Source organism: Phalacrocorax carbo, chromosome 12 (assembly GCF_963921805.1).
Source record: "Phalacrocorax carbo chromosome 12, bPhaCar2.1, whole genome shotgun sequence".
Classification (NCBI taxonomy): domain Eukaryota; kingdom Metazoa; phylum Chordata; class Aves; order Suliformes; family Phalacrocoracidae; genus Phalacrocorax; species Phalacrocorax carbo.
Window position 1 is genome coordinate 4,799,188 of NC_087524.1, and position 14,040 is coordinate 4,813,227.

The 14,040-nt window shown below is 40.5% G+C and overlaps 1 protein-coding gene across 4 annotated transcripts in view; it reads right to left on the reverse strand.

The window, feature by feature from the left end:
- The window catches only part of PLCE1 (phospholipase C epsilon 1), a 169,598-nt gene that overhangs the window by 25,325 nt on the left and 130,233 nt on the right, over positions 1 to 14,040 (reverse strand). For all 4 annotated transcript variants that reach the window (XM_064463805.1, XM_064463808.1, XM_064463806.1 and 1 more), the window contains exons 9-18: positions 13,660 to 13,842; positions 12,686 to 12,803; positions 12,143 to 12,302; positions 6,697 to 6,819; positions 6,475 to 6,611; positions 5,294 to 5,532; positions 4,225 to 4,286; positions 3,933 to 4,098; positions 1,964 to 2,071; positions 80 to 196 (exon numbers count right to left, since the gene is read on the reverse strand). In XM_064463805.1, coding sequence (XP_064319875.1) covers positions 80 to 196; positions 1,964 to 2,071; positions 3,933 to 4,098; positions 4,225 to 4,286; positions 5,294 to 5,532; positions 6,475 to 6,611; positions 6,697 to 6,819; positions 12,143 to 12,302; positions 12,686 to 12,803; positions 13,660 to 13,842 — 1,413 coding nt within the window. The remainder of the gene's footprint in view (positions 1 to 79; positions 197 to 1,963; positions 2,072 to 3,932; positions 4,099 to 4,224; positions 4,287 to 5,293; positions 5,533 to 6,474; positions 6,612 to 6,696; positions 6,820 to 12,142; positions 12,303 to 12,685; positions 12,804 to 13,659; positions 13,843 to 14,040) is intronic.

Below are 14,040 nucleotides of genomic sequence, written 5' to 3' on the forward strand. Positions count from 1 at the left end.
AAATATCGAGAACATGTGATTATATTATAGAATTCCCAAGGCATGTGCTTAGAATAATTTACCCCAATTTATTGCCTACCTTGAAAATCTCAGCCATCTTGCGCTGCTGAGGCAACGAACAGTGGTTCTCTATTGATATGATAATTGGCATGTCGGAGGTGATAAATGCATTGCGATCAATAGCTTCAACTACCTCCTGTGAGAAAGAAAGGTCATTGAAAGAACATGTTATTATTTTGCAGCATTCGGTTAACTTGCCGTTAGTTGAAAGGTGATAAAAGGAAGGCATCCGTTTTCCTCTCTAAGAAGGAAGAATCCACAATCTGCTTTCAAAACAAGCTCCTACACATCAGTCTAGCATCTTGTTACAACAGTACTGGTAACGGCTGCTTCTGTTAGCCATGTTGACAATAAAAAGAGAAAATTACAGTACATATGCTACAAAAACTAATTTGTAAAGCATAATGTTTACAGTTGAGGGGTTCATGTCTGACATAGTCCATCGTTCATATTATCATAGAATCATAGAATAGTTAAGGTTGGAAAAGACCCTTAAGATTGTCGAGTCCAACCGCTAACCTGTCACTGCCAAGTCCACCACTAAACCATATCCTCAAGCACCACGTCTACCCTTCTTTTAAATCCCTCCAGGGATGGAGACTCCACCACCTCCCTGGGCAGCCTGTGCCAATGCCTGACAACCCCTTTGGTGAAGAATTTTTTCCTAATATCCAACCTAAACTTCCCCTGGCGCAGCTTGAGGCCGTTTCCTCTCATACTATCACTACTAACTCGGGAGAAGAGACCGACCCCCGCCTCGCAACTACCTCCTTTCAGGTAGTTGCAGAGAGCGATAAGGTCTCCCCTCAGCCTCCTCTTCTCCAGACTAAACACCCCCAGCTCCCTCAGCCACTTCTCATAATATTTGTTCTCTAGACCCTTCACCAACTTTGTTGCCCTTCTCTGGACATGCTCCAGAATCAAAATGTCCTTGTAGCGAGGGGCCCAAACCTGAGCACAGTACTCGAGGTGCTGCCTCCCCAGTGCCGAGCACAGGGGCACGATCACTGCCCAGCTTCTGCTGGCCAAGCCCGGATGCCATTGGCCTTCTTGGCCGCCTGAGCACACTGCCTGCCTGTGTTCAGCTCTTCAACAACTGGGACTTCATTCTGCGTACCACCTCCATTTCCCAGCACAGGGGCCTGACAACCCTGAGGATGACCATTCTGACTATTAAAGACTGAGGCAAAGAAAGCATTAAGTACCTCAGCCTTCTCCTCATCTTTCCTGTCAAGGTTACCTTCTGCATCCAACAAAGGAGGGAGATTCTCCCTGGCTCTCCTTTTGTCACCGATGTATTTATAAAAACATTTTTGTTATCTTTAACGGTGGCAGCCAGTTTAAGTTCCAGCTGGGCCTTTGCCTTCCTAATCTTTTCCCTGCATAACCTCACAACATCCTTGTAGTCCTCCTGAGTCACCTGCCCCTTTTTCCAAAGGCAGTAAGCTCTCCTTTTTTAATTGAGTTCCAGCCAAAACTCACTATTCAGCCAAGCCGGTCTTCTCCCCTGCCTGCGCGACTTATGGCACATGGGGACGGCCTGCTCCTGCGCCTTTGAGACTTCCTTATTTAATAACATCCAGCCTTCCTGGACTCCTTTGCCCTTCAGGACTGCCTCCCAAGGGACTCTGTTAACCAGACTCCTTAACAATCCAAAGTCTGCCCTTCTAAAGTTCAGGGTAGTGGTTTTGCTGACCCTCTTCCTTACTCCTCCAAGAATCGAACACTCTATCTTGTCATGGTCGCTGACCCCAAGACAGCCTCCGACCACCACATCATATTCTATTAGGATTTAGCCCATTAGGATTTGTACTTTTCTAGTATGCAAACTTTTTCCTTCATTAGAGTAAAAGTTACTGATTTTCTTCATATTTTTTGTTTCTACATGCAATTGTCAGCATACCTTAAAAGAGATCTTAGTAGTAAGAGTGTGCCCATGATAAATGATAGGCATCCCATCATCGCCATCCCAGCAGTCTAGTTCTACACTTCTGCAGCCTTGTAAAAGAACCTACAATGCAATTGAACAGTGTGAGCACGTATAAGCCACAGTCTCACGCCATCAAAGCAGAAGACAGACATCACAGAGCTAAATGAAAGCTTAGTGATTCAGCAAGAGTGCTGGAAAGAGCCATCTCTGTGGAGTAAACATAGCCCACAGCAGCTACAGTCCCCAGCAAACTGCATTTCCCAGGTTGAGGAGGAGTGGGAAAATGAAGAAAGCAGCATGTTCTTAGGAGAAGTACCACAGAGCTTTGAAACTCATGATGTCTTACAGGACACACAGAATCTCTTTGCAGAAAGTGGTTCTTAATGTATAGCTTAATGTTTGGAGGGAGAAAAACACTTCCATATTTCTACCTGCAAAAGCAGCTATAAAGCAACATGGCAATTTATTCCAAGCTGCTACTATGACAGCTTACGGGCACGGCATCTGCAGCTTGTTTGCTCATTCTCTTTGTTGTTGTCATTAGTTTTTTAAATAGAAGAAGGTCTGAAAACAATGTCTTATGAACAATTTCCATGAGGATAGTTAGAATGGAAATGTGCCAGGCCATCTTATTTAATGATATTAAGCTAATTTACAGCCATCCATCCATCCATCCATCCATCCATCCATCCATCCATCCATCCATCCATCCATCCATTTATTTTTTTTTAATTTATTCATTTATTTATTTTAGAAAGCCTTACTTGCTAGAAAGCCACTGAAGAAAGCAAAGAGGAAGGATGGAGGGAAAGATAAGCTAACCCATCTGTTGGCAGCCCAGCTTATTATTGCTATCAATATTTAGCATGCCTATCACTGGAAAAGTTATCTGTATTACAATTCAATATTTTACTGAAAACAAAGATCTCAACAATCAAAACCATTTCCAGCAAAATATTCCGGAAAATTACTTCTCCTGTTCAAAACCTGAATAATTAGATTTCAGGCAGTTGTGTCTGTAGCTGGCGCACCACCACTTCTGCGAGACCAGACACACTGAGCCAGAACAAAGTGCCCCTTCTCTTCTGGCAACAACTACTTGAGGGACAGGAAGCTTTTCTGCATTATGCAAATTTTGGAGCCAGCTGAACTCTATCTCACTTCCCTTGCCATCTATTACCAACAGAAGACTCATCGCTCTGTGCAGAGCTACTACAGAGATCTCCTTTGCAACTGCATTATTCAGTGCGATCATGTTATCTGAGCTTTCCTAACATAGCTCACCCCTCTGTCATATAACTTCAGCCGCACATGGGACGCCAGATGAGCCCTTCTCACTGATGAGTCAGTAACATTTAGAGTAACGAAAACACTACTCACAGGAAGTTTGATGCTTTCTCTAGCATTTGGTAAATACACAGGCACACAAATACATATATATATATATATATACACACACACACACACAGAGAACCAAAAGCCCTAGGGAGAAACTGTTCTTTTCCTGTTCAGCGCTAATAAGGGATAAAGTCTAAAACAGTAGAATATTCCTAGAAGTAATGTTTTTAGAAGTTTTAGTTCATTTGAAATTTGTCTTTGCAGTGCAAAGCACAGTATTTGAGTGGTGTTTTTGACATCTGAATGAACTAAAATATTAGATCAGTTTTTCCTGTGGGAAAGTCTAATTTTAGTAGGTTGGGTCAGACCGACTGGTGTCTAAATGCTATGAATCTCAAACTAAACCCAATTTTTGCCTTAGAAAAGGCATTTGAGCACAACTGTGCTTACAGGCAGCTTTCCCACACATCATGTTTTCCAACGCTTTGCAAGCAGGGGTTTAGGACATTTAGATTTTCAAAGCGAAAAGGTCATGTTTCTGTGACTTGCCAGTTAAACAAACAAGTTCATGTTGAAAACTACACCACAATCCAATCCTGCATACCTGGCTGTAGAGCTCTACTGAGGACTCCCCTTTAAGCTGATGGCCAGTAAGGTAAGTATTGTGTGAAGATTCTATGTAGTAATATGACAGTGGAAAGTTCAAGTCCTCAGCATTTGCTTGTGACTCATCATTTTTGGAGGCAAAGTTGTCTTTATCCATCAGAAATCTAGAGGTGAGAAGATGTGAGGAAATTTTATGCTGTGCTGAGTATTTTGTGACTGGCATACAAACATCAATACACTGGTGTAATCTTAATATATATAGATATATAAATTAACACATAAATAATTACCTTGCAAATCCTTCAAAAGATAGCAGCCCCTGCTGGCACATACTCACACTGGGTTCAAATTTCTATAAAGAGGAAGAAATTTAAGAGATATATAATTAATAACAATTCTTAGAAATATGGCTTTTTCATACTTTCATAGTGTTGTCTGCTCATTGAACTAACCAGTTACTATCTAAACCCAGTCTTTTTGTGGATAAAGTAATGAGGTGCCTGCAGTATGCTCACGCTTGTTTAACAAATCACTAAACAAGCATACTAAATCCATACTTGTAACTCATAGAACCATTCAGGTTGGAAAGGATGTTGGGAGGTCATCTAATCCAACCTCCTGCTCAAAGCAGAGTCAGTAGTTAAGCTGAAATTAAAAAGTATATATAATCAGGCATCTTTCTCCTATCTATTGTGCTTGAACACAACACACCACCATCTCGAATTAGAGACGTGTGGTATGCTAACTTGATGCTTTCTTCAGAATTTCTGTCTTTTAAACTTTGCAATTTTATATTACATATTGATAGTTGAAATACACAGTTTTTAGCCTTTGTTAACTCCTAAGCAGGGGCTTAATTTTGGAGTATATTAATTATGCATGTTGTTCAAAATTTTCTACATACTTTCTAATCACCTCAGCCATTGTACATAAGGGAATAAAATGTCCACGTTTGCTCTAGAAATGTGTGGAAATGGTGTTTTTTTTAAGCTCCAAATTAGGGTTAAGCTCTGTCAAAGGTGGTCACAGACAAGGAGAAAACAACACACTTTCATGAATATTTTTCCCAAGTGGTGACATCCCTTTCCTGATAAAGTACACAGATCCAATAAACTCGTCATTTGCATGATTTTTTTTCCTTTTTATGGACATATTTATGGACATTTTCACAATTCTATAGCCCAGAATAAAGATGGTATTAAATTTTAAATTCAGGTAAGCTGTAGCGACAACATCAGTGTGAAAGGAGATATCCACACAGATACGCTATTCCAACTACAAAGCAGACAATGCTGGTGGGGAAAACAGAAGTAACAAGAGTTCAAGTAAAAGCAGTTGCAAGATGTTTGTATTACAGACCTGGATAATACTGAGGATTTCATCATAGGTGCAGTGTTCTCCCTGGCAATTCACTAGGAAGTCATTTAGCTGCTGGATTCCCACTCCAAATACTCCCAGCGATGCGCTTTCAACTCCAGTACCATTGGTTACAATACTGGCAGCAGCAATAGCATCAGATATTTGCCTCTGGTTGTCTGATAGTTGCTGCCTGCTCTTAATGAACAAACCAAGGTCTGAAACATTCCTAGTCAACAAATCTTTAAAGAAAAAAAAGAAAGGAAATATAAATAAAAGCTATATAAATATATGTATTACATATATTGTATAGAATATAATGTAACATATAATACACATGAATATCTGACTGAATATTTTAGCACTGACATAGTAAATTAGAACAAGACTGTCTTGTTTCTATTCACTAATAGAAGAAAGAGTATTAAGAATGTATGAAAACGGTGGGAGTGGATTATAAACAAAATCCTGGAACCTTTAACAGGGATTCACACCCTTCCACACGCTGTCACCCAGGACCTTCCTGCTGCCTCTCACCACCACATACAGCCTCAAAGCCTTTCCTTTGCTCTGTACAACCCTATACCCTTCCTGTGCGATCACCGTTTATCTTATTCCTGTCCCATATGGCAATTGTACTGCACCCTCCCCACAGGCTGCTTGGCAGAATGGCTGTTTTCTTTAAACATGGACAACGCTCCAGACTTAGATTATGGTAACTGGGGAGTGTAAAGGGGGACAGAGGTTTCCTTGCCCCGTGTCCCACATAAAGCAGATCTACTAGGAAATCAGATAGGAAAAAAACCAATGAAAGGAGACACAGGGCACAGCCTCCTCATTTCTCCTCCCTACATTTGCTGAGTGTTGTAGCCCTTCCCAAGCTCCGCAACAAGACAAAGATCCCTGGGTTGGGCCCAGCCACTCCGCAACAAGTTTTATGCCTCTGCTATACCAGTTAAAAACATACCTAGCTAATGTAAAGCAGGAATACTTTTCTTCTTCTTCATTCCTGAACAAAGAACCTGTCTTACATCCTACTAACTAGGTATTCGTGGAGGTACAGCAGCAATCCTCTACTTAAACTTATAATTGATAATTTTTTATGAGACTGAGACACTTTTTCTTAAGGCCAATAACTGAAGCTGTTCAGCAGTCTAACAGCTGTATTGTCCTCTTTAACAAACCTAAATCAGGCTGAAATCCACTGCTGTTTTCATCAATCTTCAAATTCGTGTAAAGTGGAGCAGGCTCCAAACTGGATCGATTGCAAGGCACAGCATAGACATCGAAAAGGTCTTTCAGATCCTTTCGGCTGCGGACACTGCAGAAAAAGTTGACGAGTTAAGTTTTTGCTCTTTTAGAAATTTGGATGAATGAGATCAGTACAGAATAAAAATATATTTTACCTGAAAGATTTGAAGAGCTCTACAAATTCCACAAAAGTCATGTTACTATCAGACACCATGAAGTTCTGAAACCCCTTCATTCCTCCTTTGACACGGCCATGCCAGCTACTGCTGCTCCATGTGCTAAATCAGAAAGATACTGCTGTAGTTTGGTTACGCTGAATTTCTACTTACTGAAATATTATGCATTACTGCATTAACGCTTTATTTATGCTCTCCTTAATGCATTTATTACCAATATCTGGAAGAAGTAAAGAAAGCAGTATCTTATAAGATGCATAGTGACCATTTGTACCTTCTTGTTTTATAACAGCTATTCTTTCCCCTCAAGACAACTGCAGACTTTGCCAGAACTGATAATGTGTATGCATGCCATTTTAAACTCTTCCTTGTGCAAAAGGGCCCGATGCAAATGGTACAAATGAAAGCATTTTTTCCCTTTAAAGAAAACAATGCCGGTATTGCTGTACCATGGGCTGTTTATGAGGTTCACTGAAGATTTGCTAAGGGAAAAATAAAACAGATGTAAAATTCCTTAAACCTCTGCACTGTCAAAATAAAATAGTAATATTCTGACTGGATATGCAAGAAAACCAAGTATTTTCCTTATGCACCTGGGGTTTCTCATATCTTGGAGTATTAAAGGTGCAGATTTTAAGACACACAACCCTTTCCCTTTCCTGGCAACTCAACCCGCATTGTTTCCCAGCCCATGGGTCTCCCAGATACTTCCCATGAACAGCTGGGATTATTAACAGATACCTTAAACACAGGTCAAGCTACAGTCCTCCTCCTCTTTTAGGCTTGGACAGTAGCCTCTGGAGACCATTTCCTTCCAGAAACAAGGTTCTAATGATTTCCTCCTTTCAGCTTTGTGGGCTGAAGGAAGGAAAGCAGACTGGAATTTCTCGAGAGCAAAGGCAGAAAATGATCACAGAAACAACTACCTGTTTGATGTTAATTATTTTAGTTGACTTGAGTAATACCAAGGCCAGCCAATTTCTTTATAACTGCAATTGTTAACCTAAGTTGTGCAGCTGAACAAAGTTTCTGAAGCAGCACCAGTGTATTTCCAAAAGCCACATCCCAAAATCTTCAGTCTACTACAGGATTTACATTAGTAAGTATAATTGGGCCCTGACTTGAACTATCCCTTGAGCAGTACGAACAAGTCCTTAGTGCATTTCATGTACTAATTTGCAATGATGGGCCGAGCTCTTGAGCCCCTTCCTGGGCCTAATCACCAATGAACACACACTGCAGGAATGGGATCTGCTAGCACCAGCATCCCGAAAAGGGAGGGATCTAAGCAGCCAGCACAAATATCAAGAACTGTCTAGTTTAAACCATAACTAACTCCAGAAGTTACAGTATTTGTTTCAAAATAACCAGACTAGGTGACCATGTGTCAGACTTCATTGCTCTGTAATGTTCAAATCTACAAATCCATTAATCTATGAATTCTGCCATTAGGTTCAGTACGAACACTTCCAACGGCTGTGATGGAAAAGCAGGACCATCTTGCTGGCCAGTGTTTGTAAAGATATTTGCAGTCACCTGCAGCAAAAGCAGGCAACTTTTTACATAAATATGCTAGATCAGATTCCTCAGTTCATTCCTGGCCTGGGATGGATGCATGCAATTGAAAACAGAATGTGATTTAAAAGTATTAAAAAATACCATCTATTTTAGTTGATAATGTTCAATTTGTTTGACATCACTATGGCAAATACTTACATATCACGTGTAACTTTTTGGCTAAAATCATTCCTAACATTTTTAGGAAGCAAGAAAAATAAACCACGATGAAGGAAGTCTCTTGACTCCAGAAAACCGGCTGGAACTGTAGAGTACCAAATGGAAGACTAGCAGCAGATGATAATGCTCAGCATTTTACTGGATCTGATCACTAAAGAGTATGGGTAATAAATACAGGTTGTTAAAAAAAAAAAAGCCCAAGCCCCCAGGAAATCCTCACTACCACCAACACTGCAATTAGCAGCAGTCTGGATTATACCTCTATACAGCTAATGAAAGAGGCAGTTTACTCTTCGCAAGAAAGCCCCCATCTCTGATTTTCCATATCCTGTTATCTGCTTCCCAGTGGCATTATCACCCTTTCCCCTGCTTCCTCCACCTTACAGGTGGCACTAGATTACCAAAGAACTTTGGAATTTGCTGGATGCACTCTGTTTGAAAGAATGACAGAAGGTGGCTGCAGGCTACCTGTGTCTGGAAATTATCTGGACATCTGGATTGTGCAAGGATTTACTCTCAACATAAATTATTTGTAAGGAGGTCAGGAATATTAAGGTTGTGAGTTATATACGTAAAAATACTGGTTTTCATTCTCTACTTATAAGAATTACTATTATTTAAAATGTACAACAAAGATAGCCATGTCCTCCTCTTTTTAAATTCCTCTCATTATGTTTCAATGATTTTTTTTTCCAGTTTAAGAAATTTTATTTTATTTAGCGCTTCTCACCTGGTGGAGATGATCTACTTTACTGGTCAGGTAAAGCTAATGCACCTATTACATGGCAAGAGAAGAACAAAAAGAGCTAGAAATCTCTCTTGCTCTCCTCCTCCTAGCTGCTACACAGCAGCTAATAATCATTCGCTACCAGCTCAGCTTTCTGTGCTGTAAAGGCTTCTGCGCAGCCCAGTGGGACTCTCTGCTCCCCACTCTCCTAAGCTCTGGGTTCTGTGAGGGATCATGTACCCATCTAACGTGCACAACCAGCTCATGTCCAGTACTGCCTCCAACTATGAAGCTTTGTCGGTGTTTGAGTCTAAATCCAGATGCTAATATAAATTAATAAACTCTGTTGACTCTAATCTGTGCAGAGCCTTACAAATGCATGCAATCACTCCCAGTGGATCCTGTATTTCCTGGGTTATTTCACTGTCTGTGTCATCCCAACTTTCTTTTACTTTGGAAAATGGATACTTCATTTTATCTTACTTTACGATACTACTGAAAAACTGGCTGGGTATAACTAAGCATATAACTTGATTTTTATGAGACTGCAGAATTAACAATAAAAATGGAACAAAAAGAAAGAAGCGATGTCTGTGTTCAGCCTGTGCGGGTTCCCAAACTTAATTTGCTTGTGTATCACTGCTCTTAAGGGCAGCAGCTTCCAGGAAGAATATTGTGCTGCTGGTGGTCTATACGTACCACAGCTTGTGGACCGTGGCCCCAGTCTGCTCCTCCATCAGCTGCATCTATACTGCCGCTTCTTCTGAGTGGGGCAGAAAGGCTCAAGTTCACCTTGCCCAGCAATTGGCTCAGGTCTGGTGTGGACTCCCATGGTGCTTGTCTGTCTCTAAGACATCATTTTAATTTCTGGTGTGTGCTCTCTCTGAAGAGGCTGAAATAAGCTGTGGCGTATTTTATTGCCTGACAGACTGGCATTTATTCAGTGTAACACAAAGCAATAGGATATGCCATGACTGAGGGTGGATTGCCTGAAGGTACAATCCTTGCTGGGAGTGTGCCCTGTAAGACAGTATACTGTAGACGGTTTGGGATTGAGTAAACTCTCCATCCATTCTATCTAATTACAGAAGTCTCTGGAACAAATATTCCCAGAACTGCACCTAAATTCCATCTTGGAGGCAACCAGGTGGTGTACTCTAAAAGAGATCCCAGGAACAAATTACTACACATATAGGATGGATGGTCACAGGACTTTGCAGCAAAGCAGAGCGCCAGCTATTTGATAGCTTAGACTTACTGACCACAGTTGAGGCACTACAGATATTTATTTCTTTTATCACGTGAAGTGTCCACACACATGAAAACTGGCAAGCACAATTCAGACCTATCAAGGGTCCAAAGGGTAAGGGTCCCAGAATCTCTCTAGTGCTCCAGGTCTCTTAACAGCTCATGAAAACTGGGTCAAGGTAATGGATAAAACACGTAATTCTGTTCTCAGGAAGATTTCCCCAGGACAGATGAAACAGCCATACAGCTGTATCCTGAGCAAATGCTAGCAAGAAGGGTCATATCAAGTTGGGGAGAGCTCTACCAAGCGATGCTGTGGAGTTTCCAGACAACTTTGCCAGGGAAAACCTGTCATAGCTTGGGGAGGCCCACAGTGCTAATCTGTGCAGCGATCTGCATGGAAACCCAGGACTGAGGGGATTTAAAGGAATATTAGCTGTCCTTTCCCCAGGAATGTGAGTTCTCCATTGAGCCTTTTAAGCTCATTTAGAGAACAACAATTATTCTGGCATAAAAGCAAAACCATATTTGCAAAACAGAGAAGCATTTTCCAGAGGTAGTAAAGCAGTTTCTTCAATTTAATTTTAAAGAAAGCTGTTCCAATACTTAAAAAAAATAAGATAAATGTCTTACAGAGATAAATCCTGGTCTGGCATGTTCATCCCATGGTTGTGAATGACAGTGAAGAACAAAAAGTAAAGAACATAGTAAGAGTCTCAGAAAGCAGCGTTAAAAGGAGAAGCAGCCAACCACAGATGTCTCCAGGTGGCTCTACTACTCACATCTACTGCCAAACCCAACCATTTTAGAGTGTAAAAAAAAAAAACCCCTAAGAAAAACAAAACATAAACTGTTACATAAGACATGTCTCTTAAAATAAAAAATTCTACCAGCAGCAGTAATCTCTTCCACTGTTTACCATTGCTCTCCTGGAAACCCCAAGATACATACTCCTAACCATACCTCAGCATTCATTCTGTTAAAAGTCACTAGAAGGCTGCCGTTGAGACTGTCTTCTTGTATGCTATAAAGTACCATCCACGTCCCTGACATATTGTTGTTGTTATATTAGTACCAGAACTACCACCACCACCATTATTACCATTCATACAATTAATACATTAGTGCACTATGTCACTGCACAACCACAGCATGACCTTTTGCACTGCTTCAGTGACACAAAAAGGATTAAAATTAGAGGAGGAGAGGCCTGTAAAAGAAAGATTTCAAATCTGTTCTTCCAGTTCCCTGAGACAGTACTGCAGTCATCACCAGGAACGTCAGCAAAAGTTAGTACTCCACCAGGTAGAAATGACTTGTGCTGAGAAACCTCAGAACTTCAGTTCACACATTTATAACATTGATCTTCATTACACAGAAAATGTCTATAGCTATGTTTTGGAGAAGTTCTGCAGAAAAAGTTAAACTCCATATTTCTGTAATTTTGGACCCGCATTCCAATCTGCTTCTGTAACAGACATAAACTGAAGTATGCCGCTCAGGGACTTGCTACAAAGCCATCCTCAGACTCATTGTATTCGAGCTTAAATGTCCTATGTTGTTCTACAATGTGTTTTAGATGTCTATTAAAAAGCTAATGACATTTCTGGCATTGTTTTTGTCAGGTTTTGTCAGTTTGGCACAAAAACCACATTTGATGATAATTAAATACTTTTTTTTCTTTCTAAATCAAAGCATTGATTTTGTCCTTACCTAGACTGACTCTTGCTTGAAGACATTACAGGAGAGGAGACTGGTCTTGCTGGTGAAGATGTTGTAGCTCCTAATTTAGGAGATCCAGATGCTGTCAGAGAGTGAGCTCTTCTTGATGGCAGGGTGTTAGATGGAGACGCATTAATAATAATATTTTGATCTATGGAGAAAAAAGTTTGCAGCACAATTACAACATCTGGCCCAATAAAAATCCTTTTGTGCAAGAGACCTATATCATAATTCATTAACATGTAGTAAGACACTAAAGGGATTCTAGATTTGTCCCAGGAAAGTCAAAAGATACATTCTGAACAACACTTATATACCCATTTCTTCTGAATGGAATGGAACTGCTACTGAAACTAAATGAAAGATCATGAACAACTACAGAAATAAATTTAAAAGTTTATAGCATTTGGAATTTCAACTGCAAAAGTAGTTCTTTTATCATAAATGTGTTTGTAACACCATTAAAAATGTCTATATAAAAAGACTTTGCGCAAAACCCTGCGGGACTTTTAAGTGCTGCAGCTATATACCTACCTGGTTCTTCTTGTTCATCAATATCTTGAGGATCCGAACTACTTCTATTATGATATTCCTTACTGCTTTTTGCCTTCCGAGTTGCCATTTCATCATCAGTGGCCTCTCCACTTTCACCCTAGAAATAACAAGCACCACAATAAACATCCCAAAAACACTACGTTTCCCATTCTTTATCAGTGCAATCTGTAACAAAACCATCAGATAATTCATCTATTCCTTATGAAACAGACTCCGTAAGGCTGAAACCAGCAGAAAAGAGACAACTTAAACGGGATACGTAGGAAAGTGTGGGACCATTAGGTGTTACCTCAGTTTGACATCACACAGAAGACAACAGTGATGGCGCCTCTCTAAAGTGGTGCAGCTGGTTTCACGCTATCCTGCTGGTGCACAGGAGCCCGAAAGAGGATGGATCTTGTCATCTGAGGATCTCCCCTACCAGCCCACTGGAACATGGATAGCGGAGAGCTGCTAGGCCCTGTATTTTCCTCTTTCCCGGCTATTGCTGAAAGTGGCAGAGCGGTTGAAAGGAGAGGAGTCTGACAGATGAAGTCCAGTGTTCCTGTCAGCCCCATAAGATAAAACTCATGCTAACCTGAGGCAGAAAAACTGTGGTGATGTTTTTGGGAACATGAAAACAAAAAGGAGCAAAGAAACTGACACCAGCCTCCAAACATCACGTTGCACAATATTATTTTTATTACCACCAATATTTTACCTTTATACTGAGGTAGCACCTAAAGGTCTCAACAAGATTCTGTCCCCTTCTGCTAGCCCCAGGGCCCATGTGTCCTGAGAATGCTTCAAGCATGAGAAAAGAAACCCAAACAATAAACCCAAAATGTGAAACTGCAATAAACATTTAAAAAATTATCATCTAACTTCTTTTCTCTGGTTCGGAATACACAGTAATGTAGGAAGGAAACAAATCAGCCAGAGAAGCAATGAAATACACGAATAAAATAGGCTACCCTCATGAGGACTTTCTTCTTTTTCTTAGCTGTGCTTATTCCCAGAGTGTTGTTTCTCTGTACACTGGGTTTCTCAGTGCTTTTGGTGAGAGTTCCTGTGCTTGTGTTTCTTGCACTCCATCGTCTGCCTCCAAACAGCTCAACAGCCTGAGCCAAGGTTGGGCCTTCAAACCTTCCATCCTCCTACAAAAATCCTCAGTGTTAACAAAACAGGAGAATAAGAACAGACACACTTTCTTAAGCAATGATATAGACATCTCTAAGGAATCAATGAAAGACAAAACATCAAGAGGAGGCAATTTTTAATTACTGCATGATTACCAAAAGGCTATTTTGTTTGCTATTTTGGGGGTTTTTTTTGGCCCTAACTCTCTTCACTTG